The 25,857-nt window shown below is 40.9% G+C and overlaps 1 protein-coding gene across 1 annotated transcript; it reads right to left on the reverse strand.

The window, feature by feature from the left end:
* Positions 1-152: 152 nt before the first annotated feature.
* On the reverse strand, positions 153-18,283 carry LOC308090745 (sodium channel regulatory subunit beta-4-like). The gene is made up of 6 exons (XM_080436009.1): positions 17,754-18,283; positions 8,224-8,387; positions 7,148-7,370; positions 4,282-4,411; positions 3,936-4,057; positions 153-3,148 (listed from the first exon to the last, which is right to left on the reverse strand). Exons 1-5 carry the CDS (start codon positions 17,836-17,838, stop codon positions 3,946-3,948), a joined length of 714 nt encoding a protein of 237 aa, XP_080292135.1. The 5' UTR covers positions 17,839-18,283; the 3' UTR covers positions 153-3,148; positions 3,936-3,945.
* Between the last annotated feature and the right edge of the window lie 7,574 nt (positions 18,284-25,857).

Raw genomic sequence — 25,857 nt, forward strand, 5'->3', positions numbered from 1 at the left:
TGAAATTCAATATGAACTACAGTATGAAACTACGTTAAAATGTCCCCCATAACGTACCACTCAGTTTTTTACTCCCTTTGATGTGACAATGCACCAGTCAGATATACGTACAGTATGTGAACAAAGACGCGAAACAGTGATGTCATCGAAATGTAAAATCAACTGCTGAGAAGGGGTTAAATCGGGAAACATACACCAGTTATTATGAAAGCAGAAAGGGATTAAGGTACAATTGTATGGATATGGGAAATCAGTATAAAAACAATATAGGCAGCTAAAATACAGTGTCAATTTAATTCTGAGTCAGAGTTAAAATAATACATTTGGCTGTGTACTGATTAAAATGACCATCCAAGTTTAAATTATGCACACAATATATTAAATAAAAAGAGGAAAAATACTGATATATTCTGTCCATTGTTTTAACAAAAACATTAGTTTCTCAAACTTGTATAAAGCACCTGATTTAATTCTTGATGACATCACAGGGTTGAATCTCTGTTTCCTCATTTCTGGCATTGGGAGTTAAATATTGATCAATAGAAAATATTAATTATTTTACAATATTTCAATCAAAAATATTACACAGTGTAATTAGGAATTTGTTTGTTTGCACATTTTCCCCATGTACTCTAATTGATTAATTGCATTCCTCCGGTTTGGCCAAGCGACCATACAAATACAATAGGCCATGTTCACTTGAAGGAAGCCAGGTGGGGAGGGCAATTTTTGGCGCTGCACCAGTGACTCCTACGGGCTGGGGGCGGCACCTGTCAGCAGGGGGTGTTGAACAGCGAGGATTAGTGTGTTTCTGCACACGTGCTGTGTCCTCCCGGTGGTGGCTCCTCACTGTCAGGTGAGCCAGTAGGGGTTAGCAGTGACAAGACCAGACAGAAATGAGTGGGGGATTCGGAAATAGTCATAATGACGTAATTGGGAGAAATAAGGGGGGATTGGCAACTCTAAATTTTGGGGGGCAAATTAAGAAGATTAATTGTATTTCCTTTTAAAACATACAGTACTCTACCTGCACCTTCGTACATGTGCTATATGGTTTCTATCCCTGTGACTTGTGATCAGGCACACCAACAGTGATTATAGATCACACATAAGTAGCTGATTTAAAAAAATAAATACATGTATGCCTGCTTAAAGTGCCCAACAGACTCTCCCTTTACAGTATTGCTTCAAACCAGCGATTAAAGACTGGAGGCACATTTTTTGATGACATAGCGATGAGTTGACGTTGACGACAACCACCCAAACCACTCACTCACTCACATTACAGTACTTTCATTTCATGGACAGTACATAAATACAAGGGAGGTACATTCATATGTTACAATATCATATGACTGGTACACCTTAGTGTCCCAGACACAGTGTTATCTGTCTCACACTCCAGAGGTATTTTCAAAATTAGACATTCAGCGTCTTGCCATGTCATTGGTTGAATCATACTACAATAGCTACAATAAGCATAAAGACAAAGATGAAAATGTGCATTCCTCTCCTGATAGGGCGATGAATTGATACTCAGGGATGATCCCAGTTTGGCACAGTAGGGCTACAGAGTATCATCGCTTATCCAAATCCATGCTTGGGCCACGACTGTCAAGTGAGCTGCAGCCCCCTACTCTACCTGCTAGGTTAACTACTGACCCTATGCTATTTTAAATATGAGCTAATGGTCGACTTACAATATGCAGGGGCTGAGGGCACCCATAATGGCTTTGACATGGATGGCTATGATAAAACTTTCTTTTTCACTGCACTGCAGCTGATAAAGATTACTTATTGCAAATATTAAATCTTTTGGTTAAATGGATTTACAGTATACTGTAGATTAGTGTTTTGGAGAAACTAGCCATCAGGGTTAGGTGGTACATAGCAAGATTACTGATCCCGGCTTGTCTGGGAGCATTTAGATCTACAGGACCAAAAAGTGCCCTTGCCATGATTAGTTCAAGAGAAATTGGTACGATATACTGTAAGATGAGGATTTAACTAACCTCAGCATGACACGGATACTGTATATCAGACAAGTATTCAACAAGTGTTCCAAAAAGGAAACACATTAAAAGCACATGATTCTATTTTCAAGCTTTGTGTCTAAAATCTGGCCTGTGTTGCTTCACATGCTTAAAATGCATTGGTTATTATTTAGTCTTTAAAGCAGCATCACCGGGGGTGGGGGTGGGGCGGGGGGGTCATTCGGTTTTCTAGGGGTCAGGGAGGGAGGTTGTTCAGGGGAATCTCTATCATTTCAGTTTAGTAGCGTGTATTATTTTTTGCATTTGCATTTGAGTTTTATAAACTGTTTTGCGATATTAAATTTCCTCAATTAGAGAGGAATATAGAAGCTCTAACAGGCACCTGTGTTTTGCATCAAGCAAACAAACAAACAAAAAAAGGACCTGGGCTGAATCCTTCTAATATGCTCTAGAAACAAGGCAAACACATTTATTTGCTGAATATGTTACTCAAAAGTATGTAATGTACTGTTGGATTTTATTATATTACAAATAAAATCAAAATGAGTTTTTCAAAAATAGCTATTTGTTTTAGTTGACCATTTGCTATATAGGTTGATGCAGGATTCAGCCCAGGTCAAAGTACTACTTACATTGCATTAGTCCCTGTCTCAAGCATTCAAATGTTTGTTTTGACTTTGTATGAAAAGCAGTCCAAGCAGGTTTAAGTTTTTCATGCAGCCTGACTGTGGCCTAAAAATATTTTGTATATCAATGGCACAAACGAGCACTGTCATAAGTCCCTGTTTTGGTTATTTCATCTTCACAATTCAATAACCTTGCCATAATTTCACAAAATGTGCAAATATTTTCTGAAGTTGCACACAAAATAGCAATGGATATTATTTTCAGATACTGTACAGACCATGCACCTTTACCATGTGCATCTGTACAGCTTAGTCCATTGGATTTAATCTAAACTAGCAAAAAACAAGTAAATAAAAACAAATTAAATATTGGTTTTAACTATCTACTGCACCAGAGACTATTTGGTTATTGATTGAAATAAACATACATGTCTTCAAACCCTCTCAACTGACAGAGAGCATGTTGAACCAAAAGGCCATTCCTCAAATGTGTCCATCTCCACTTTCCACAGGATGAGCATGTCACACCTGAAACAGAGTGCCACCATTGTGAGTGGGCAGGGTAAGTAAGTGTATGTGCGTGCGTGCGTGCGTGCGTGTGTGCGTGCGTGCGTGCGTGCGTGTGTTTGTGTGTGTGTTTGTGTGTGGGAGGGGGGGGGGGGGTGGCGGCAGGATAAGACATCTCCCTTTTATACAAAACTGAAGTCTAAGTTGTCCTGGTGGTCAAGAATGGAAGGGAAGATTTAACCCTAACCTTAGTGTAAATAGTCATTAGTCAATAGGCAGCCCTGAGATGTTTCACTTTTTGAGTCAAAAAATGTAAAGGTCAAGGTCTCCATCAAAGTCAAATTTAAAATGACACAATCAGTCATATCTGAAGAACAGAGAGACATTGAACAAGATATGAGATATGTTCATATGGGCAGGGGTTGCATTTTCAATTTGCTTTTGTTTTGGGAAAGATCATAGCTGGGTTCATAAATAAGACAAAGTGTCTCTGGTAGCTGGAATTAATAATTACATAAAGTATTGTATTATTTTTTGTGCACTTGTAATTTACATTGTGTAATATGTACACATTTTATATAATATTTGCCTATTTTGTTTATTGAGAACCCACCAGAGCATTTTGTGCAAATTGCATTTTGTTGACCTAACAAGAGAGGCCACAGCCAGGTGTCATACTTCCTTTTACATATATACTGTACCAACTTGAACGTAATGGAGTTGCATGTGTACAAACACATGTGCATATACTGTACATACATGTGCGTAGATATATACAATATGAATAACCATATGTGGATTTACATACATGCATTAACTCATTTCTTTTTTGGTGTAGGCTTTGAATCAGCTTTAGATCCTTTAGATGAGAGGCCATTTTCTGTGTTGTCATTCCCTGATGAGGATTGCCTGACAAGGAGCGCCTCCTCACTGCAGGTAAGAGAAAAAGAGATTAGATTAGAATATGAACTACAAATGTAACTATTAAGAGACAACTTGCAGGACATCTCACTTGTTAGAAAATATTACACACTTGTACATTTACTTGAAATAGTGTAGTTGTTAAATGATTCTACAACACTGATATCATTAGAAATAGTACAAGTTTGCTACAGTCAAAGTTATTTTTTATCCTGCCTCTCATCGTGACTCACTTTTTCTCCTCAATCGTTTTTAGTACGTAGAGAATGAAGTTCTTCACCAACATGACGGCCATCAACGTAGCGATGCCTCCACCCACCACTGAGGCTATGATGATGGTTAATGTGTTGTCTATTACCTTTACTGTAACAGAGGAAAACAGTCATGCCTACTTTATGCTCCATAGTACTGCAGTGTCGCACACCATATATAGCAAATCACATATCAGATAATCACATAATAGATCTGCTATTTTTGGCATGCGACACTGTAATACGAAGAAGTATAAATTGGGCTTAACATGGGGGGCAAGGATTGAACACAGGACAATGGTTAGTTATAGTAGTAAGTAGAAGTAGAGTATGGTGCATAAAATAAGATAGGAGGGGGGGTTTACTCTGGCACATGAAAAAATGCATGGATGATTCCAGTTCCCACTACCATTCTTCGACATCTTTTAAATATGTTAGGTATGACCCATGGTTAAAATTATGAGGATGACATACTGTACATGCAGGATTAGTACGTGCTGATCAATGTAGCCCGAGGTCCTCAGGCCAGGCTCTCCTAAAGGTCCCTAAATTACGCCTTGTAACTATAGTGGGATAGCTTAGCAAGATTATCGAAACGAAGCGGATAAAAGCGCCAATTTTTTAATGAAGCTTCTTTAGGACCTACTGATGGATTCTAGCCTTGGGTACCAAACTTTATTTTGAAAAGTATCCATACAATTATCCATATCAATATCCATAAAAAAAAACAGGTCGATTAACTTTTTGGCCTTTAACTCTTGAACCGTAGGTCATAGCATCAAAACTATTTTTCCCTGTACTCTTTGGATCATCACGCAACTTCCCATATAGGTCCCGCCCCTTATCCGATTTCAAGATTTTACGCCATTTTGCGTTATCTTCAAAACACATATTTTGCTATTACTTTTACAAATTAAATCCCAAATTCACACAAATCGGCACACACTGTGTCTTTGGTCATGTGATGTAGATGTATCAGTCCGATTTTTCATATTCCCTTCAGATTGGCTACGATTGGCTTCTGAAATCTGTGGGAGGGTCCGTTTGACAAAAAATGCCACAAATCATAAACACAGCGTCCTATCTGTCCCAAATTTGTATCATTGTGGGGCCACTAATAAACGCAGAGCCAATGCGATTTCACTTCCACCCATAGGGGGCGCAACAAATTCTACAAATATCACTGTTTTTGCACCAAATTAAGTACAAAATGGTCTTGTGAGTCAAACATTTGCAATTGCAAAGTGGTGAACAGTCCACATTTGATTTGCCACATTTGCAGGTGGAACAGTCCCCTTTACAATAGCATTTGATCAGCTCTCTGCATGCTCTGGAGACTTCTGGAATTGTCATTCAAACTGGCACCCATGCCTCCGATTCCTTGGTCCATCCATACTCATGTGGGGAAGGAATAACTTGTTCTGTTTGTAGGCTGGTCACCCAGATGCCTGCTTGATACACAAATTGCAGAAGCCAATCGTAGCCAATCCGAAGGGAATATGAAAAATCTGACTGATAAATCTTGATCACATGACCAAAGACAAAGAGTGTGTGCCGATTTGTGTGAGTTTTGGACCAAATTTGTAGGAGTAATAGCAAAATATGTGTTTTGAAGATAACGCAAAATGGCGTAAAATCTTGAAATCGGAAATGGGCGGGACCTATATGGGAAGTTGCGTCATGATCCAAGGAGTCCAGGTATTATTTTTTGATGCTATGACCTATGGTTCAAGAGCTATAGGCCAAAAAGTGAATCTGCCTGTTTTTTTATGGATATTGATATGGATAATTGTATGGATACTTTTCAAAATAAAGTTTGGTACCCAAGGCTAGAATCCATCAGTAGGTCCTATAGAAGCTTCATAAAAGAATTGGCGCTTTTATCCGCTTCGTTTCAATAATGTAAAAAAATGGGGTTAAGCTTCTAGACTACTAAGGGTGATCGGGCCTTCACTGTCTGAGCTCTAGAATGCTCCACCCGAGGCATCTTTTAAATCACTCTTAAAAACGTATGTATAATATACTGGAACATATTATGTTCCAGAAAGCATTCCTGTAAACAACCTTTTCTTTGATTCGTTATCTTTTTCTCATGGTTATCTCTCGTTCAATTTGTATTAGCTAATTATTATTTTTATTTTTTTACTTAAAAATGTATCCCACGATTTTGTAACCCCTATTTTTTCACCCTAGTGCCAATGCCTAAGCGTGTAATCCTGGGCACTACCTTCCCTCTGCCAACCTAGGGAGGCCAGGGCCGAGCTCATGCCTCCTTCAATGCATGAGAGCCGTCTGACCTTCTTATCACCTGACAGGGGAGAGTTTCCCTGGTTGGACGTAGCGCGTGGAAGGAACACGTTATTCCAACCAGTTCCCAACTTCCCTTCCCCTCCATCAGGCGCCCCGGCTGGCCAGGGGGAGGCAGTATAGTGACCAGGATTACTGCATGTTTTTTGTGAGGGTACCTACCCTAGGAGACACGGGGAGAACATGCAAACTCCACACAGAAAGGCTCTTTCGCCAACCCCTAGGGTATGGGCACTGATGACGCGGAGGAGAGGACACGCATAGCGCCCACAGCATCCCCGGCGGGAATCGAACCCAGGACCTTCGTGAGGCGACAGTGCTACCGACTGTGCCACCGTGCCCCTATTAGATGGTGATAATTTGCTCATTTTATTTTCACTCGCTTATTACCTTTGTGAAATTCTTGTTTTTATTGTGCATTCTGTCCTATGTTTGCGCAGCACTTTGTGACCGTGAGGTTTTGTTGAATTTATTTTCTGGATGTTTGATTCCACAGGAGGGATTTATGGTGCCACCAGACAATACACTGAAGGCCACTCACACTCGTCCACCACAATGAGGGTGAAGATGGCTGTGTGGTTCCTGCCCTTCTCTTTGGGGTTGCGTCCATAGCAGTGCCACTGGCCCATGTCGTCAAAGGTGATGTTCCAGACCCTGAGGGAGACGTTGTGGAGTTCGGGGACGCCAACATACTCCACTCTTTCTCTATACACTTGCAAACCTTCTGGGAATATTCCATCATCAGGAATCGTACCCTCACACACCTGAGTAGAAAAGCAAGCTGTCAATCACAAAACTGCTACTAAAAAAGAAAAATAACACAACAGATACACAGTGAAATCCTCAATGTTCATTTATCCACTTGTACGTTAAATCAACATTAATAACAATAAACAAAGATTTGACTGTGTACTTGACAACACTATACCAGTAAAGACACGTGTAAAGCCTGCGCTAAACATGTACTTGGTTGCGTGCGGGTGTCGACAATAAAGTCTGTTTTCCATACGCGACACGCATATTCAAAGGGATATTTCACTTTCTACTCTGGCTTTTGTGAGCACCCCAGACCATTTTTAAGTTGCTTGATTCAGTATTTAGATATTTTATATTCATTTTATCAGACACGCCACCTTCCTATACAAACCCATTGTAACTTCAAACTCCATTTTAACCATGATAGATTCATCGAAAACACCCGTCCTTGGATCTGCGGTGACTGATATTGTCCTTCTAATACGTGAGGGGGCTGTGTTTTTTCAATTACTTTTTTCATTCATTCATATTTTTTTTAAGTAAAGGAAAAAGTAATTGAAAAAACACGGCCCCCTCACGCATTAGAAGGACAATGTCAGTCACCAGAACCAAGGACGGGTGTTTTTGATTAATCTATTTCATGGTTAAAATGGAGTTTGAAGTTACAATGGGTTTGTATAGGAAGAGGGCGTGTCTGATAAAATGAATATGAAATATGTGAATATTGAATCAAGCAACTTAAAAACTGTCTGGGGTCCTCACAAAAGCCAGAGTAGACCTTAAAATGACCCCAAACGTATTTGAAAGTGAAATATCCCTTTAAGTATATCAAGCCTGTTCGAGACTGCGTGCATGCCTTGCCTTCTCCATGGTGCCATTGTTATTGAAGTGCCAGTTGAAGTATAGATTCTCGATGCCAATACAGCTGGCGTATATACAGGGGATGGTGACTGTGCTCCCATTTAATGCCTCCAGGAAGGGGATCTTCCCAACATTCATCTCAACGGCCTGAGTAGACCACACACCTGAGGAGCATGGCAGGAGAGAGAACAACATATCAGAAGATAAGGACCACTGGGCACAGTCAAAGAGACACATTCAGCATGCTGCAGCGTTGTACGGTGTGTGAATCCAGTGGGGTAGGTGTATTGTAATCACTAGACCGGTGGGCACCGGCCTACTCGGGAACGATGCAAGTCGGGAACAATGCAAGTTGTGCAAGTTGTATCTGTCTGCTTTTGTCCCTTTTATGCCCATATATGGAGATCCCTGATATCACCAGTATATGCCCCATATGGACATGGACAAACAGATCTCCAAATATGCCTATATATGGGCAATTCAGATCGACGAAGCAAGTCGGGAACAATGCAAATCGTGAATGCATGCCCCAACTGATTATGCAATACCTGTTCTCTCTACCTCTCCTACACAGAGCAACGGACATAATATTTCAACCTAATAGGTCTTCCTCAGTCTCTGTCTGTCTGTCTGTCTGTCTGCCTGTTTTCCTTTTATGCCATGTGGAGATCCCTGATGCCATCAGTATATGCCCATATACCGGTATGGGCATAACCATATATGGGCATTTCGGTTGGATCGGCGGTTCTGGACAACTGGATCTCCATACATGACTATGTACAGTATGGGCATATCGGTCGGATCTATGCTGGGCACCGTACTTCCTTGAATCCTCGCCGATGCGCGCAGCACGTCTGAAGTCGGTCAGTCCATTATATGCGCATAACCATATATGGGCATTGCTGTCGGTTCCGTGGTTCTGGAAAACTGGATCTCCATAGACATGTATGCCAATATATGGGTGTAACGGTTACATCAGTGGTTCTGGACAACTGCCTATCTGACCAACTCGACGCCGTGCACTCAACTCCCTCGGGTCAGCAGTGACGTGCGTGCCGAGTTTGAAGTCGGTCGGTCGTACGGTTCTCGAGATACGTGAATAACAGACGGACATACATACAGAGATTCCGTACATTTAATGTAAGATATGCGTCTGTCCATCTGTCTGTCTGTCTGTCTGTCTGTCTGTCTGTCTGTCTGTCTGTCTGTCTGTCTGTCTGTCTGTCTGTCTGTCTGTCTGTCTGTATCTATGTATTTCAAAGCAATTTGATCTGTCAGTTTTCATCCAGATCTGGGGTCAAACTTGGCAGGTGAGTTGGAGGACTTGCACTATTGATTTCTTGCTTTTCAAATCAATCAAATGATAATGCCACAGTGCAAGGTCAAAGTCTAGCCCGATGCGTATATTGTACACAGCAAGTGGCAGGTGTAGTATATCTACGAGTGTATTCCCAGTTACATTTCAACAGGTAATAAAATTACATTAAAATATGAAAACTATTTAGATCTAATTCCAATCTCATTCTTTTGATCTTCTTTTGATCTTTCAAATTGGCCTCATGGTGGTGCCATAACAGGCCGATTCACATTTTGGCCTTTAGCTCTACCGTAGGTCATACAAAAAAAAATCCTTGGATCATTACGCAACTCCCCAAATAAGCCACGCCCATTTCCACCTGACACGTTTTCTGCCATGTTGAGTTTTCTTTGCAAAACACAGCTTTTGCTACCACTCCTACTGATTTTGTCCAAACCTCACCCAAATTGGTACACCTTATCTCTGTAGTCATGTGATCAGATTTTTTGGATTCTATTCCGATTGGCTACGATTGGCTTTCAAAGTTTGCTGGAGGGGCCCGTTTTTCACGACATGCACCGGACACGATTGACGGGAAACGTTGCATGCACACTCCCAGTAGGCCAAGCCAAAAAAAATCTAATCAGTCCGTTATGGCGGCACCATGAGACAGATTTTTGTAAAACACGTTTTTTGTTATTACTACTTCAGATTTTCTATCAAGACGTATTTGTCACATTTCTCATATTCCATTCCGATTGGCTATGATTGGCTTCCAATCAACATCTTTTTTTCCCTGGATCCCTTGGATCATGACACAACTGATAGGCCCTGTTTGTGCCAGATTACATTTTCTGCCATATAGCGCGTTTATTTCAAAACAAGCTTTTTGCTCCTACTCCTACAGATTCTTTTCAAAACGAACACAAATCGGTACACATTATCTATGGGGTCATGTGATCAAGATGTATGAGTCAGGTTTTTCAGACCCGGCCTGGTGGAGACCTGTCCTCCAAGGAGCACACTTTTCGAGTTATTTATTGTTGCAAAGGTATCAGTACTACTAAAAGAAAATCAAGTACATTTTGATGTAAGATTAGAATTCAGTGAGCCAAGGCAGATCTCTGTCACTTAAACATTAGAATCTTAGCTCTCCTGTTTCGAGGTATGGGAAAGACTTGTTCCATAGACAGAGAGAATCCTGTCAGATAACACCTCCTCCGCTCAATACTACCGCTACAGATTGTCAGCAAGCCCCACTAACTAACTAAAACTAACTGGCACTAAAAACCTGTAATCTACTCAAAATATGAACATGTTGGACACATGCATTGTTTGTTGTCAATGTGTACTAAGACTTACAGTAGCCTATAGGAGTGCAGAGATTGTCTTCTGGCTTTTGTGTGTGTGTGTGTGTGTGTGTGTGTGTGTGTGTGTGTGTGTGTGTGTGTGTGTGTGTGTGTGTGTGTGTGTGTGTGTGTGTGTGTGTGTGTGTGTGTGTGTGTGTGTGTGTGTGTGTGTGTGTGCGTGCGTGCGTGCGTGCGTGCGTGCGTGCGTGCGTGCGTGCGTGCGTGCGTGCGTGCGTGCGTGCGTGCGTGCGTGTGTGTGTGTGTGAGTGAAAAACAAGACAACAGACTACTTCTCGGACTGGGGCCCATGACCCACCTCACTCCCACTCACTTTACCATGCAGATTTGCCCGAAATGCCCCCTATACCCGCTTATCTGTCAAAATACCTCCAAAAAGTTAGTGACACCCACAGTCACGAAACTAGAGGGAGCGTAAACAACAATCTGGTACCACCCACCCATAAAAAAATCTCCTTCTACACCACGGCCACCGAGGTATGGAATAGCCTAACCCCATCCCTCAAAAAATGCAGTTTGTTGGGCTCATTCAAAACAGCCCTAAAAACTCATCTTTCTGGAGGCCATAAGAGGAGGTAGTACCAGTTTCCCTGTAGACAGATGACCCCCCTCCCCCTTTTTTTTTTAATATACTTTTATTTTATTTTTCATGATGCTTTTTTTGTACATAGTGTTTTTTTAGTTTTTTCTCTGTTTCTTATGTTGATTTGAACTGTTTGGTTGCTACTGTATATGTCTATGAAATTAATTCAAGGACCCCAACGGAAACAAGTCCGCAAGGACTTTTTTGGTCGGACCTTTTAGACAAAAGTATATACTGTGCTGTTTTACATTCTTTTGCCTAATAAAAATTTCAATCAATCAATCAAAGTCAGAAGTCCTATACAAAATTCCCCGTTTTGCTCTCTCATCATACTCTGGGTTGGGGTTTCCCACCCCTGAACACTAGAATGACTAGAGATTTCTCCAAAGACATTTCTATTTCAGCATCTTGAGGCCCATAGTTACTCATATAATTCAACAAACAACTTTCCTGACTTCTTTCCATCATCAGCACAGCATCATTAAAGACGGGGTGCCGTGATTTTCAGTGATCCCCCCCCCCTAAAACATGATCACCAGGGTATTATGGTTATACTAGGAGGAAGATTTTTTATGTGGACACGCCTCCAGTTCATTAAGTATACCTGGTTCTCACCTTAGCACCTCCCACCTGAACCAGTCCCTCCGCCTCCTGTCCTAGTCCCTCCTCCTGCTCATGCCCACACCTGTTGTGTTATGATAATGAGGGGGAGGGTAAATTTCTACTGCGTCATTAAAGCGCTGTTTTTCTATTGGCACGTTTGACCCTCAAGGTTTCAGCCTCCAGGAAGAAACTCAAAATAGTCAGAGAAGACATAAAACACCATAAAAACACCACCAGGGGGCTTAATGAAGTTCTATCAACCTCATAGACGCATGAAAGACAGAAAAAGTGCAAAACCATGGCACCACCTCTTTAAAAACTGCCAAGCCAATGTGAGCTCCCTATATGAGAAATCATGTCACATAGTTTATAAGGCTATTAAATGTGCCACAGAAGTTGGACCATAAGCTATCCCCCTGCAGTTTACAGCTGTGACCCATGACTTACACAGCCCACGGAGCCGGGAGCACCCCTTTCTATTAAAGTTTAGGCATGTTATTGTATTGCCTGATGCTGTCTTTTTAACTATAGCCCCCTTTCATTTAATGTCTTGCACCAAATATAAACACGTGAAGTGGAGTAGGATTGAAACATACTACAACATACCACAACCTTTTTACCAGCAATTATTTCCCCTTCATGTCTATCCTCTCCTTTTCCTCATTAACACTAGACTTGGAACCTCTTCTAAACCCAGAAATAATCAAATAACACCGGCACATCCGTTTGAAAATGCTGTCCTACTAAATTTACATTTTCTGGTCACTCAAAGTCAAAGATCTTGAACTTTATGCTGCCATCTAGTGTATAAATGTGTGAAGAACACGCTCAACAACCCCTGAATATGAATGCATGAATTCTTTACCAGGCTGACAGGCATTGTGTGTGTGTGTGTGTGTGTGTGTGTGTGTGTGTGTGTGTGTGTGTGTGTGTGTGTGTGTGTGTGTGTGTGTGTGTGTGTGTGTGTGTGTGTGTGTGTGCGTGCGTGCGTGCGTGTGTGCGCGAGCGTGTGTGCGTGCGTGCGCGTGTGTGTGTGTGCGCGTGTGTGTGCGTGCATATGAGCGTGCGTGCGGCCCTGCAGCTTCCTCATGTCCTGCCAGCTGCAACCCACGACTGACACAGTGCTGGGAAGGCTACCTAGCCTGGCAAAGACCTTTCTAGCTAAGGAATCAAATTCTCTCTTCCACTGATTTCTCCCCTGCATAATCCCAGCTGTTTTACTTCATCACGTAGTCAAGGTCAAGCCCCACCACTGCAGTGAGGAGTGATATATTGCTTTGAACTCCAGAGAAGGACAAGCAGTGTTTTGTTGTAGTCCCATCTCCCTCTCTGTCCTTCCTTTCCTGTCACATTGCAGCACGGTGATCCCGCAGAAACTGCATCAGTATCAGAGACAGACCAACAGTATCTTCACAGTGTCTGTCCCTCCCTTGATGCCTTTTGCTCTTTAAATCTCATTCTCAACTACTGTTCCTCTATAGCGACAGCGTGTGCTCGAGCGAGCGAGCGTGCACACACACACACACACACACACACACACACACACACACACACACACACACACACACACACACACACACACACACACACACACACACACACACACACACACACACACACACACACACACACACACTTATTATTTTCGACAATTATTTTCCCCACATTCTGCATTTTCATTCTGCTTTGTCTGTCCATTGACTTTCGGTTTTGTCAAGCTAAATGTCTGTTAAACGTTAGATTGCTCGGGTTGCACTGTAACTGGAGCCGCTAGACTAGATAATCGGGACAGTACAAAACAAGACTAAGAGTCTAAAAGACCCATTCCTACATATGCATCTACTTATTAATAACCTACGTTATTAATAATTTCCCTACGTTTTAAACATTGCCACAGGCTGAAATAAATTGCAGGAGCAGGCGGGAATGGGCAGATACTGTATCCAGTGGGAGGAGAACTAAGAAAACAGTCCTGTGCAGGGCTCTACCATGGGGTCACCTGTAGGGTTCATCCTGCGATTGGCCTATTAGAACATCTTGTGTGCTAAAGTTGACAGAGGCAAGCTCATGGAGTCACACAAATAGTTTGGGGTTGTCCACCATGCACATCAAGTGTGCTCTGCAAGTTTCATGGCAATCCGCCCATTGGATTTTTAGATAACTTCAACTGCAAGCGGACATTTAGCCTCACCTAAAGGATTAAAGGAAAGGCCATGGGAACACCTAAATCAGTATGGTTCATCTTCTGGGGGGCATGAATGTGCTCAGCAGGTATCATGCCAATCCACCAAATTGATTTCAAGTTATCTTGTGTCTAAGTGAATCTTATGGCCTATGGTAGTGCTAGAAAGAAAGCCCATGGGGTAGTTTTTGCGATATTGTTAGGGACCGAAGGTGCAGACGGACCAACCGATTCTCGAGCAGACTTTAAAACCATTCCGTGTTTTGTTTGAAAGTTTTGTCTGCAAAGCAAAGTAAACTATGCAGCTGAGACAAAAGTAGAACAGCGATGCTCCAATTTCTAGCCTACATTTGTCAGCTTCATGAGAGTGCTTCTAGCATGAACCTGGTTTGGCTGACTATACTTGGGCTATTATATTTAGAATATCCAATAGGCAAAATAATAAATAAAATAAATAAAATAAATAAAATAAATAAAATAAATAAAATAAATAAAATAAATAAAATAAATAAAATAAATAAAATAAATAAAATAAATAAAATAAATAAAATAAATAAAATAAATAAAATAAATAAAATAAATAAAATAAATAAAATAAATAAAATAAATAAAATAAATAAAATAAATAAAATAAATAAAATAAATAAAATAAATAAAATAAATAAAATAAATAAAATAAATAAAATAAATAAAAATAAATAAAATAAATAAAATAAATAAAATAAATAAAATAAATAAAATAAATAAAATAAATAAAATAAATAAAATAAATAAAATAAATAAAATAAACAAAATAAACAAAATAAACAAAATAAACAAAATAAATAAAATAGAATAAAATAGAATAAATTGTTGCAAGACCTGGTGCTCATCATACAGTGGTACTTATTCTAGGCTGGGCATTCAGTAGATATACCATGAAAGACAAACAGCCATTAACAGGAAATCTGAGACAAGCACACGTCCTATTGAGATACAATTTCATCTAGAAAAATATTGAATCAAATGTGTGATGTCATCAGGTGTAAAATCCAGAACTGCTCCACAGACAATCAGTGACGTTTTGTTTTTGGCACTCTGCATTAATCAATGCTGAGCTGCAAAATGTACTCTTATCCACAGAAAGATCACCTGCAGCTGCTCTCATAACAATCATCATCATGACATCGCAGGTTTTAGTCTGACTAACAAAATTGATACATTTGCCGTTGTATAGAAGTTGATATCCTCCAGCCAATCAGAATAACAGTATTCACCCATGCCACAGTGTAGATGCAAGACATTGCTTTAAAGCAGATGGCCCGGACCGCTGGCCTTGCGGTCCGGGCACCTGAGCCCATAAGTAGCCTGACAGCGCACCGCGGGTTCGAGTCCCGTTCCCGACGGTCTTTGCTGCATGTCTCTCCCCATCTCTCCCCCCTGTTTCCTGTCCATCTCTACTACAAACTATAAATAAAGGCAGAAAGGTCCAAAAACATATCTTGCAGATGGATGATATTACTACTCTCAATCTCACATCTGTATATCTAACAACACTTACAGGCTATGACTATTACACATATACCGCCAAACATTCTTTACAGCCTGACTCTGGTGTTTATGAGTAAAAGACGTCAATAGGCCTTCTAAAAGATATTGCACATTCTTACAGTAATACCTTTGATAAAAAAAATAATGAAAGGTTATAAGATTTTTACTGGTTCTCGTTGCTCTGGATCACTTTGGTACATTAATAAAAAGAGGGAATATGTATCCAGGTCAACTAGCTTCCACTGACAATTTGCTAGGCTGAATCTAGACTGTCTAGACTTACAGTACATACCCGTTCGATCATTGGGCCACTTTCCTTTGCAGTCATTCGCTTATTGTGACATATTTTCTTTTAAACCATTGTGGTGGAAATCCATATCCAATCATCTATACCCACCTATATAGTTTGTATTTTGTATATATCCATGCGTATATGTAATGTATTTTGTTGACACACAGGATGTGTCATTCATACACAAGACATCACTATACGTACATACATTTGCTCCATAACATTGTTATCAATGCAGGCAGAATAAAAGGTTACTGTGTCCTCAATGACAGGACGCAATATCTCAATATTAACAGATTATATAATATTACAATACCAGATATGGAACCTTCTAGAGCAAATGTTGCACAACATTGCACAACTTTGGGACTGCTGACCGATGAGATTATCATATTGTTATGCCAAAAGGTGTGGGCCAAGCAGTGTTGCCAGATTTAGTGAGAGAAATAAGCAACCAGGTCTAGGAAAAAAAAGCCCAAAAGAAGCAACTATAGGCCACAGCGCTTTAAACCTAAGTAAATATACTGTATAGAATGGCTATTTGATTATTTATTATCTACAAATCTTGAAATAAAATGTGGAATATTTGGAATATTTTTTAAACAGTCTTAACAACACAAATTTGGTACGGGGCTCCCTGGCACCAAACATTTTCAGATGGGGGTTAGGGAGGGACAAATACATATTAATTTGGGGGTCCATGACATGAAAATATTTGAGAACCAGTGGTTTAAATAATAATAATAAACAATTAACTTTACAGAAATAGAAGCCCAAAGTCGCTTATAATAAGCAGACATGGCAACGCTGGGGCCGACGTGTACAAATATGAATGCTCAAACTGGGCTAATTCAGTTACTTTGTAAACATAACTCAGGTCTTTATTACTTTAATAAAGGTCTATAACCATTTGATGTCTTTGCCTCCCAACATTTCTCACAGATGACACCAAATCTATTCAAATCAGCCACTTTAAATTACATGATTTCAAACAGTTCTTTGTTTTATATCTATAATCTAGAAAAGTGTTTCTCAATGTCAGGTCTGGGGTGAATGTGTCTATAACTCAATTAAATAAACACTGAGGATTATCAAATGGGGGTCCGTGGCTTAATGCATTTCTAACTGGGAGTCCTTGACATTAAAAAGGTGGAGAATCACTTCTCTAGAATCTTCATCTCTTCACCATATATTGCTGAATAGAAACACAACCAATGTTCTGCAAAGGTGATTAATCACATGTACTACTCATGAAAAATCTGTTACCAAACCAAAAATCCTAACACAAAGCCTAATATGCAAATATATTCCTAAAATAAATGTCCAGAAGCACCACTGCAACAAAAAACAACACTCAGAGAAAATAGGCGCTTATTAATGGCCAAAGGGGTGTGTAGAATAACAAGTTTCAAAGTATATGTATGTGTGTGTGTGTGTGTGTGTGTGTGTGTGTGTGTGTGTGTGTGTGTGTGTGTGTGTGTGTGTGTGTGTGTGTGTGTGTGTGTGTGTGTGTGTGTGTGTGTGTGTGTGTGTGTGTGTGTGTGTGTGTGTGTGTGTGTGTGTGTGTGTGTGTGTGTGGATGTCAGTTGGAGCATAGTGCTTGTTAATCAACATTACATCAAGCATTAAACAAGCAGAAGTAGGTGAAGTGAAGTGAAGTAAGTGGTGGATCTTACCAAGCAGCATGGAGAAGACCAGGCTGGTAGCTGTGTGTGTGTGGAGCAGCCTTGTGGGCTCAATGATATTCCACTGGACCTCCATGGTGGTCCGCCGGATCCAGCCCGGGTTGCAATGTCCTTGTGTCTATCCGTTACCCCTTTTGTCAGTAACTGTAATCCTGTCTTGTCCGTCTGATATAGGATCTTACGATGCCCCGCAGAGGTGAATCCAAACGTCAAACCTTAATCGAGGTGCTTTGAACCTGCCTGCCAACACCCCCCACAGCACTCCTGTGAGAGACGTCGTAGGTTAGACAGAGGGCACCGAGTTGAAAAATAAAAGGGAAAATAAAATCACGTTAATAAGCCACAACCCCAAATACATGAATAACAAAAACATAAGAAGAATCCATGAAAAAAATCAAAAAGTTACAATACATTGGAAAGTGCTACGTACAGTAGTTTGAGTGTGCATGTGCAGGCACGCATGTGAGTGCACATGCAGTGATACGCAAACTACATACAGTATGTTGCTTCCTTTCCTCGAATGCAAGACATGTATGGCCGGCTGTGAGCGATGAGTCTCGTGGAGACGTTACAGCAAGCGGTGCAGAGTGCTGAACAGCACGGCAGAGGCTCAATGCGCACAGTCAAGGAGAATCCTGCCAGCCAGCTAGGCAGTGATTTCACTGCAGAGACCGGCACATTGCAGCGCCAAGGTAGGGCAGGAGACAGCCAGAAAGAGAGAGAGAGAGAGAGAGATACAGAGAGAAAGAGAAGAAGAAGAGAGTGAGAGAGAGAGAGAGAGAGAGAGAGAGCGAGAGAGCAAAAGAGGGAGAAAGAGAGAGAGAGAGAGAGAGAGAGAGAGAGAGAGAGAGAGAGAGAGAGACACAGAGAGACAGAGAGAGAGACAGAGAGACAGATAGACAGACAGAGAAAGACAGACAGACAGACAGACAGACAGACAGACAGACAGACAGACAGACAGACAGACAGACAGACAGACAGACAGACAGACAGACAGACAGACAGACAGACAGACAGACAGACAGAGAGAGTACAGCAGCAGGTGACCTTACAGACAGGAGGCGGCCGCTTGTCTTCCTGGACAGCAGAGCCCCAAACGATGCTGACTCTTCCTCCTCCGCATGTCCTTCTGGCTGTCTCTCAACTTTTCCCGTCCCTTTCCTTTGGCTCTGTGCCACCGCTCTCTCCTCCCCCTCTCCTCTTCTCCTCTGCTACCCTCCCGCTCTCTTTCCCCTCGCCCCCAGCCCCTCCGTTTCTCCTCCATCACCCTGTTTCACTCCTCCTCCTCCTCCTCCTCTCTGTGGTCCCCCGCCTCTCGCCTGCCCCTTACAATCGACTCACTGGGGGTGTGTATGCAGACCGAGGCACTTTTGAGTGTTTGTGAGGATCAGAGAAAGTTCTGCAGTGCAGGCTGGGGAAGGGAGGTATAACACAGGCCCAGTGGCCCACAAGACATGCAGTCTCATATTTAAACAGTGCATAAATATGTCGAGTACACTGGTCAAGTCTCAATGTTAGGGCCTTTGTGAAGTCCTGCCACTCATTCTATCAGGTTTTGTAGCACAGCATAGCAGAATTCCACGTAAAGAGGGCAAATTAATCTCTGCTAGTTATTTTCCATATTCTCTCCGATAACTGAACGTGGGAGAACATGTTTCTGTTTCCCTGCAATGTGAATGTGACTTTGAAAGCTGTTCTTCATCACCACTATTCCAATTGCTTCCCTGTCACTCTGCACTTATCCTTCACTGTGATAGATACACGACTTCAGTATCCTGTGACTCTGCATTTCTCTCTCTCTCTCTCTCTCTCTCTCTCTCTCTCTCATCCTCTCCCCTCTCCTCTCGGTTTTTACATTGCTATGGTAGACAGGCAGACAAAGATTGTATCCCTGGCTTTTCCCTGAAAGGTGAGCTATAGCCAGAGTCATATTCTCCTAGCTAAGGGAAATCAACAGCCACAAGCCATAGGCAATCTGAACGTGTGTTTGTGTGTCTAGGTATGTGCAATACTGTATGTGAGACATTTGAGACAGAGGAAGGTCAAACTCAATAATAATCAAATATAATATACTCCCTTGTGATAAGCGTGACACAGCTGGAGGAGACATTAACATAATTACATTTTTGTGGATGACGATGTAACTCATCGTCATCCACAAAAACACTGGCCCATTTCCTTCCCGTTGTGTTGTATCAAAGCATTAGTCAACAAATGCTGACTGTTACTGTCTGTGTTGTTTATCGAACACAAACATAACAAAGGAATTGCTTAGCTCAGTGTTCCTGGAATTTATCAGGTCCATTTAGCTCTGATTAGTTAGGAAACTTTAAAGGAACACTTCACCTCAGTACAACCTTTTCTCCATTTATCAGTCCTCACTATTGCTCAGGATGGTACCATACTATGTCTATTAGGGCAATGCGTCGAGGTGCCCCTGAGCAAGCAGGCAAGCAACCAGAGAAGCCTAGAACCAATGCCTCCGCCTCAGACCTCAGGATTCAGAGAATTCTTTGTCTGCTCCTCAGGCCGTTTTTAAAAATGTTTTTATTCTCGGGGTCCGTAAGCACGTAAGATTACCAAAAATAGCCAATCTACCAAGATTAAAACACGCCACGCTACGTGTTTTGAGCTTGAAGATAGGCTATTTTCCAAACATTTTGAAGAATCTTGAATCTCTTTTGAAAAGAATGTAATAATAAAAAAAAGAATAACAACACAAATCGTCCCTGGCACAAACTCTTTTCAGATGGCAGTCAAATATAAAATGTGGGGGTCCTTGACATGAAAATGTTTGAGAACCACTGTTACACAGAATAGGAGAAGGTAGGGTCCCCTTAGCCCTGGTTCAGAGCGTTAGTGAGTTAGGGAACTCACTAACGCTCTGAACCAGGGCTAGGGTCCCCTATGACTTGCAACTTTAAGAAGCTGAGCCGCTGGTTTAAGCTGACACTTACTGTAGTAGGAGCCAGCTGCCAGCGCCAGCCAGATAAGCATAATTTCACTTCCAATGCAACTACAGTGCTTTTTCTCAGTAATCTATTATTCATAATCATGGGGCAAGTTATTTCCTGCCTCTTATATGTGGGAACCTATGAGCTGGAAGCTGATACAATGGTTTACTAATTTGGAGTACATAGTTTGTTTATTTCTTGTCTTGTTTGGCCTGCATTGCTAGTCATAACTCAAATTGTGAATACATATATAAATGTGACAGAGAACCCAGAATTGGCCATTGGTTAGAATGTAGCAATGAGAGGCCATCAAAACACGCGTTACAATCATGACCTGCTTTAAATGAAAAAAATAACTGTTTGTGTGCTTCCAATGGAAAAAATAAGACTACGGTAATGAATTAAATACCAGACAGTATACATGAAGCTAGATAAACAAAATATAAAGAGTATAGAAACAAAAAACGTGTAAAAAAAAGAGTACAGGAATTAATTAAGTACAAACTAGAAAAAGTGCTCCTCGGAGCACAGGTCTCCGCCAGGTCAGGTAGGTTATTGTGGGCCAGCAATGTCGCCAATCAGGATGGAATATGAAAAATCGGACTGATCCTTCTTGATCACTTGACTATAGAGATAATGTGTATCGATTTGCGTGATGGTTGGATAACATTTGTAGGAGTAAAATCAGCCTCCTGGTGGCGCTTTAATAGGGCAAAGTTAAAAGGGTGGCATTTGTTCCTCAACGTAGTGCGAATGTGCGTGCAAAGTTTCACCGCAATCAGCCGCTGCGTTCATGATTTGCGGCATTTTGTTAAAAATGGGCCACTCCAACAAAATGTTGGAGGTAGTCCAACATTTTAAACACAAAATCATAACTTGCATTTTTGGGCCATTATATATGGAATCATATATAAAAAATAGCCAAAGATATTCAAGATTTTTCAAATGTTTTCAAAAAGTTGCAAAAATAGCAGAGTTACAAGCTCACAACCCGTCGATGTGATGGGTTGTGAGCTTGTAGATCAGCTATTTCCACTATTCGCTATATCGTTATAGGGCTTGAAGGATACTTCACCCAACAAATGACTTATTTTCTATCAATTACACTCGCCATGAAGCCTTGAATTCATGGAGATCTTTTAGTTTTTGTCGCATTCCTAAGCCAATAATTTGATGACCGGGTGGCTGCTTAGTAGGAGATCTTTGAGTCTCCTACCGGATAGACTCCATCAAATAATGGGCCTAGGAATGCGACATAAACAAAAAAATCTCCATGAATTCAAGGCTTCATGGGGTGTGTGTAATTGAAAGAAAATAAGTGATTTTTGGGGTGAACTACTCCTTTAAGTGGTTAACATCCCTGAAAAACGTCCCTGTGTGTGTGTGCGTGCGGGGAGTCTCAGCTTCTGTCAGATGTAAGAAGGGGGGTTCCACAAAAAAAAGGTTGGGAACTACTGTAGTATATAGGCCACATTATATGGTGTGTGTGGTGAACTACTTATAGGCTATAATATGGTGAGTGTTGGGAACTACTGCAGAATAGGCTACATTATATGGTGTGTGGTGAACTACTGCTGAACTACTGCAGTATAGGTGTGTGGTGAACTACTGCAGTATAGGCTACATAATATGACATGTGTTGGGAACTACTGCAGTATAGGTTACATTATATGGTGTGTGGTGAACTACTGCAGTATACATTACTGCAGTATAGGCTACATGGTGTGTGAACTACTGCAGTATACAGTAGGCTACTGTACATTATATGGTGTGTGGTGAACTACTGCAGTATACATTACTGCAGTATAGGCTACATGGTGTGTGGTGAACTACTGCAGTATAGGCTACATTATATGGTGTGTGTGTGTGTGCTGAACTACTGCAGTATAGGCTACATTATATGGTGTGTGTTGGAAACTACTGCAGTACAGGCTACATTATATGGTGTGTGTTGGGAACTACTGCAGTATAGGCTACATTATATGGTGTGTGCTGAACTACTGCAGTATAGGCAACATTATATGGTGTGTGTGGTGAACTACTGCAGTATAGGCTACATTATATGGTGTGTGGTGACCGGTGACAGCAGGCTAAGCAATTCAAACTCGTACGACAAAGTATAAATCAGGCTTACGAAAGGTAGAGGGTGTGGAGCTCTAAGTCAGAGATAGTGTGTGGAGGCTGCCAGTACTTGAGTAAAAGTATTAACACCACAATGTAGAATACTCTGAAACAAGTAAAAGTCCGGTATACAAAATTAACTTGAGTAAAAGTACAAAAGTATTGGTATCAAATTATACTTAAAGTACCAAAAGTAGTACTCATTAGGCAGAATGTCCCATTTCACAAGTTTTCGAAATGTATAGAATTCTTTTGAAAATAGCAGATCTACAAGCTCACAACGTGTCGCATCGTGAACTTGTAGATCGGCTATTGCCAAACAGCCGAAGTATATAAAGTGCTAAAGTGGTTAATGTATGTTTTGTAATAATAATCCAAATCTGCAAAGTAACTAGTAACAAAAGTTTTCAGATAATTGTAGTGGAATAAAAGTACAATATTTGGATCTGAGATGTAGTGGAGTAGAAGTAAAAGTATTGACAACTGGAAATACTCAAGTAAAGTAAAAATAATACCTCAAAATTGTACTTAAGTACAGTAGTACTTGAGTACATGTACTTAGTTACTTTACACCACTGGAGGCTGCAGGCTCACTGCTCTGCTGTCTGTGCTCCTCCACTGGAGTATCATTGCAGCAGTGGTGGGAACTCTTCCAGAACTGCAGGAGAAAAAAAAAAAAGAACAGTGTTTTGCTGCAGAAAGCGGGGGTGCTGCAGACCTCTGCAATATTGGAACTACAGGAGGAGGCTGCTCATCACTACACCACATTCACATACAGACACTGTATCTACACATGTAGTCCTACAGTATGTTGATGTCGTTCACAGACGACATTTAGCCACACCTTTAGTTTTTATAATATGCGCACCAGACAGACACACACACACACACACACACACACACACACACACACACACACACACACACACACACACACACACACACACACACACACACACACACACACACACACACACACACACACACACACACACACACACACACACACACACACACACACACACACACACACGTTGGTATTACTATACTTGTGAGGACATCAACATTTTAGGACAGGGATTTTATGAATGCCATTTTTTTTTAACATTGTGATTTTTAACCCTAACCATAAATAGCTGTAGATCTGCTATTTTCGGTGCACAACATCTGAGTATAAATAAAGGCATAACTCTAACCCCAACCCCTAAATCTAATCTCTGAATGTCTAATCCTAACCCCAGCCGGGATCTTTTCCTAATAATTGTAAGCTTAACTCAAAAAAGAAATAATTTGAACCAGGAAAATTGTCCTCACAATGTCTATTTCTCAAATTCAACTAATTATACTTATGGGGACATTTGGTCCTCACAAGTATGGTAATACAAGTACACATGCACACACAGAGGTGTCATCTGCTACTACTGCAGCAAAACATCTACTGCTCTAATGGGGGAGAGAGATGGGGAAGCGCAAGGGCAGCACATGATTTAATCCAGCATAAATTCATACATGTGCAAACAAACACACACACACACACACACACACACACACACACACACACACACACACACACACACACACACACACACACACACACACACACACACACACACACACACACACACACACACACACACACACAGAGAGTACTACTCTAGCCAATAACATCTAAAATTGAAATGTGGCTTTTTGTAGAAAATCAATATAATATGGTTTACCAGGTGGCCTATTCACTCAAATGTCCGCAGCATGCACAGCAAACACACACTCACGCTCACGCACACGCGCACACACACACACACACACACACCCTTGAACTCTGGCACAAATCCCACTCAAGTGACTCACTGACTCAGTAACTATCAGACAGGATAAAACAAGGCAGGGACATACATTATCAGTAAAGACAGAACAAACTTGAATAAAACATGTCAAAACACCTATTATTTACTTATCATGCTCTCTTGGGCTATTTACTTTTAGAGGTGTAGGCTCTGTGCATAATGTAGTCCCAGGAATAGGAGATGGGTATGCCCCCTTCTGGAAACCCAGCACTACAGTTATGCACAGAGCCTATTCAGACTGACTCCGCTTATTCAACGCACATCTCTACATTCCATGCCACTGTAATACAGAAATACATATTTTTACTTGTAGTGGTTCAAATCAGTGGTGTAAAGTAACCAAGTACATTTACTTAAGTGCTGTACTTAAGTAAAATTTTGAAGTATTTTTTTACTTTACTGGAGTATTTCCAGTTTTCACTACTTTTACTTCTACTCCACTACATCTCAGAAGCAAATATTGCACTTTTACTCCACTACAATTTGAAAACTTTAGTCACTAGTTACTTTGTAGATTTAGATTATTATTACAAAACATACATTAACCACAATTTGAAAATAGTCGATCTACAAGCTCTCTGCAATTTTCAAAAGATTTTTATACATTTGAAAACTTGTGAAATTGGACATTCTGCGTAATGAGTACTTTCTACTTTTGGTATTTTAAGTACATTTTGACTTTTACTTGTAGCAGAGTATTTTTTACATTGAAGTATTGATACTTTTACTTAAGTAAAAAAAATTGTACTTGAGTACTTTTCCACCACTGGTTGAAATAACTTGCATGCTAGAGATGTTTTTATTACGCCAAAGGATCATCTTTGTCTCCCTGATCCAGAGAGTTAATAGAAGGCAGCTTGTGTTTCACCTGAACAAAGTCCTGTTGTGCCAGGCAGGCCTCCACACGTCACAGGGGCAGGCCTCCTCATGTCACAGAGCAGAGACGTCATCACTTCTCCACTGTGATACAGCAAGCACTGCTTCCAATATGTGGTTTCTTTAAAAAAAGAGCAGTTAGCACAAAAGCATGGACAATATGCAGAAAACATTTCTTCTGATGAAGACTGATTAGAAACAAAACAGGGTCAAACACAGTATATATAGATATTGAAATTGAAAGCAATTTGTTAGAGGGATAGACCCCTAACTAAGTTGTTGAGCAGAGTCTCTCAGGTA

Source organism: Gymnoscopelus braueri (genome assembly GCF_963280865.1).
Source record: "Gymnoscopelus braueri genome assembly, chromosome: 8".
NCBI lineage: Eukaryota > Metazoa > Chordata > Actinopteri > Myctophiformes > Myctophidae > Gymnoscopelus > Gymnoscopelus braueri.

What these genes read in the sequence shown, in the direction of transcription:
- LOC308090745 (XM_080436009.1), bottom strand. Translation starts at nt 17,838, where the DNA reads ATGGAGGTCCAGTGGAATATCATTGAGCCCACAAGGCTGCTCCACACA. An exon ending in GGTCTTCTCCATGCTGCTTG is followed by an intron (nt 8,388 to 17,753) that starts GTAAGATCCACC and finishes CATGCTCCTCAG; the next exon opens with GTGTGTGGTCTACTCAGGCC. An exon ending in ACAATGGCACCATGGAGAAG is followed by an intron (nt 7,371 to 8,223) that starts GCAAGGCATGCA and finishes TTTTCTACTCAG; the next exon opens with GTGTGTGAGGGTACGATTCC.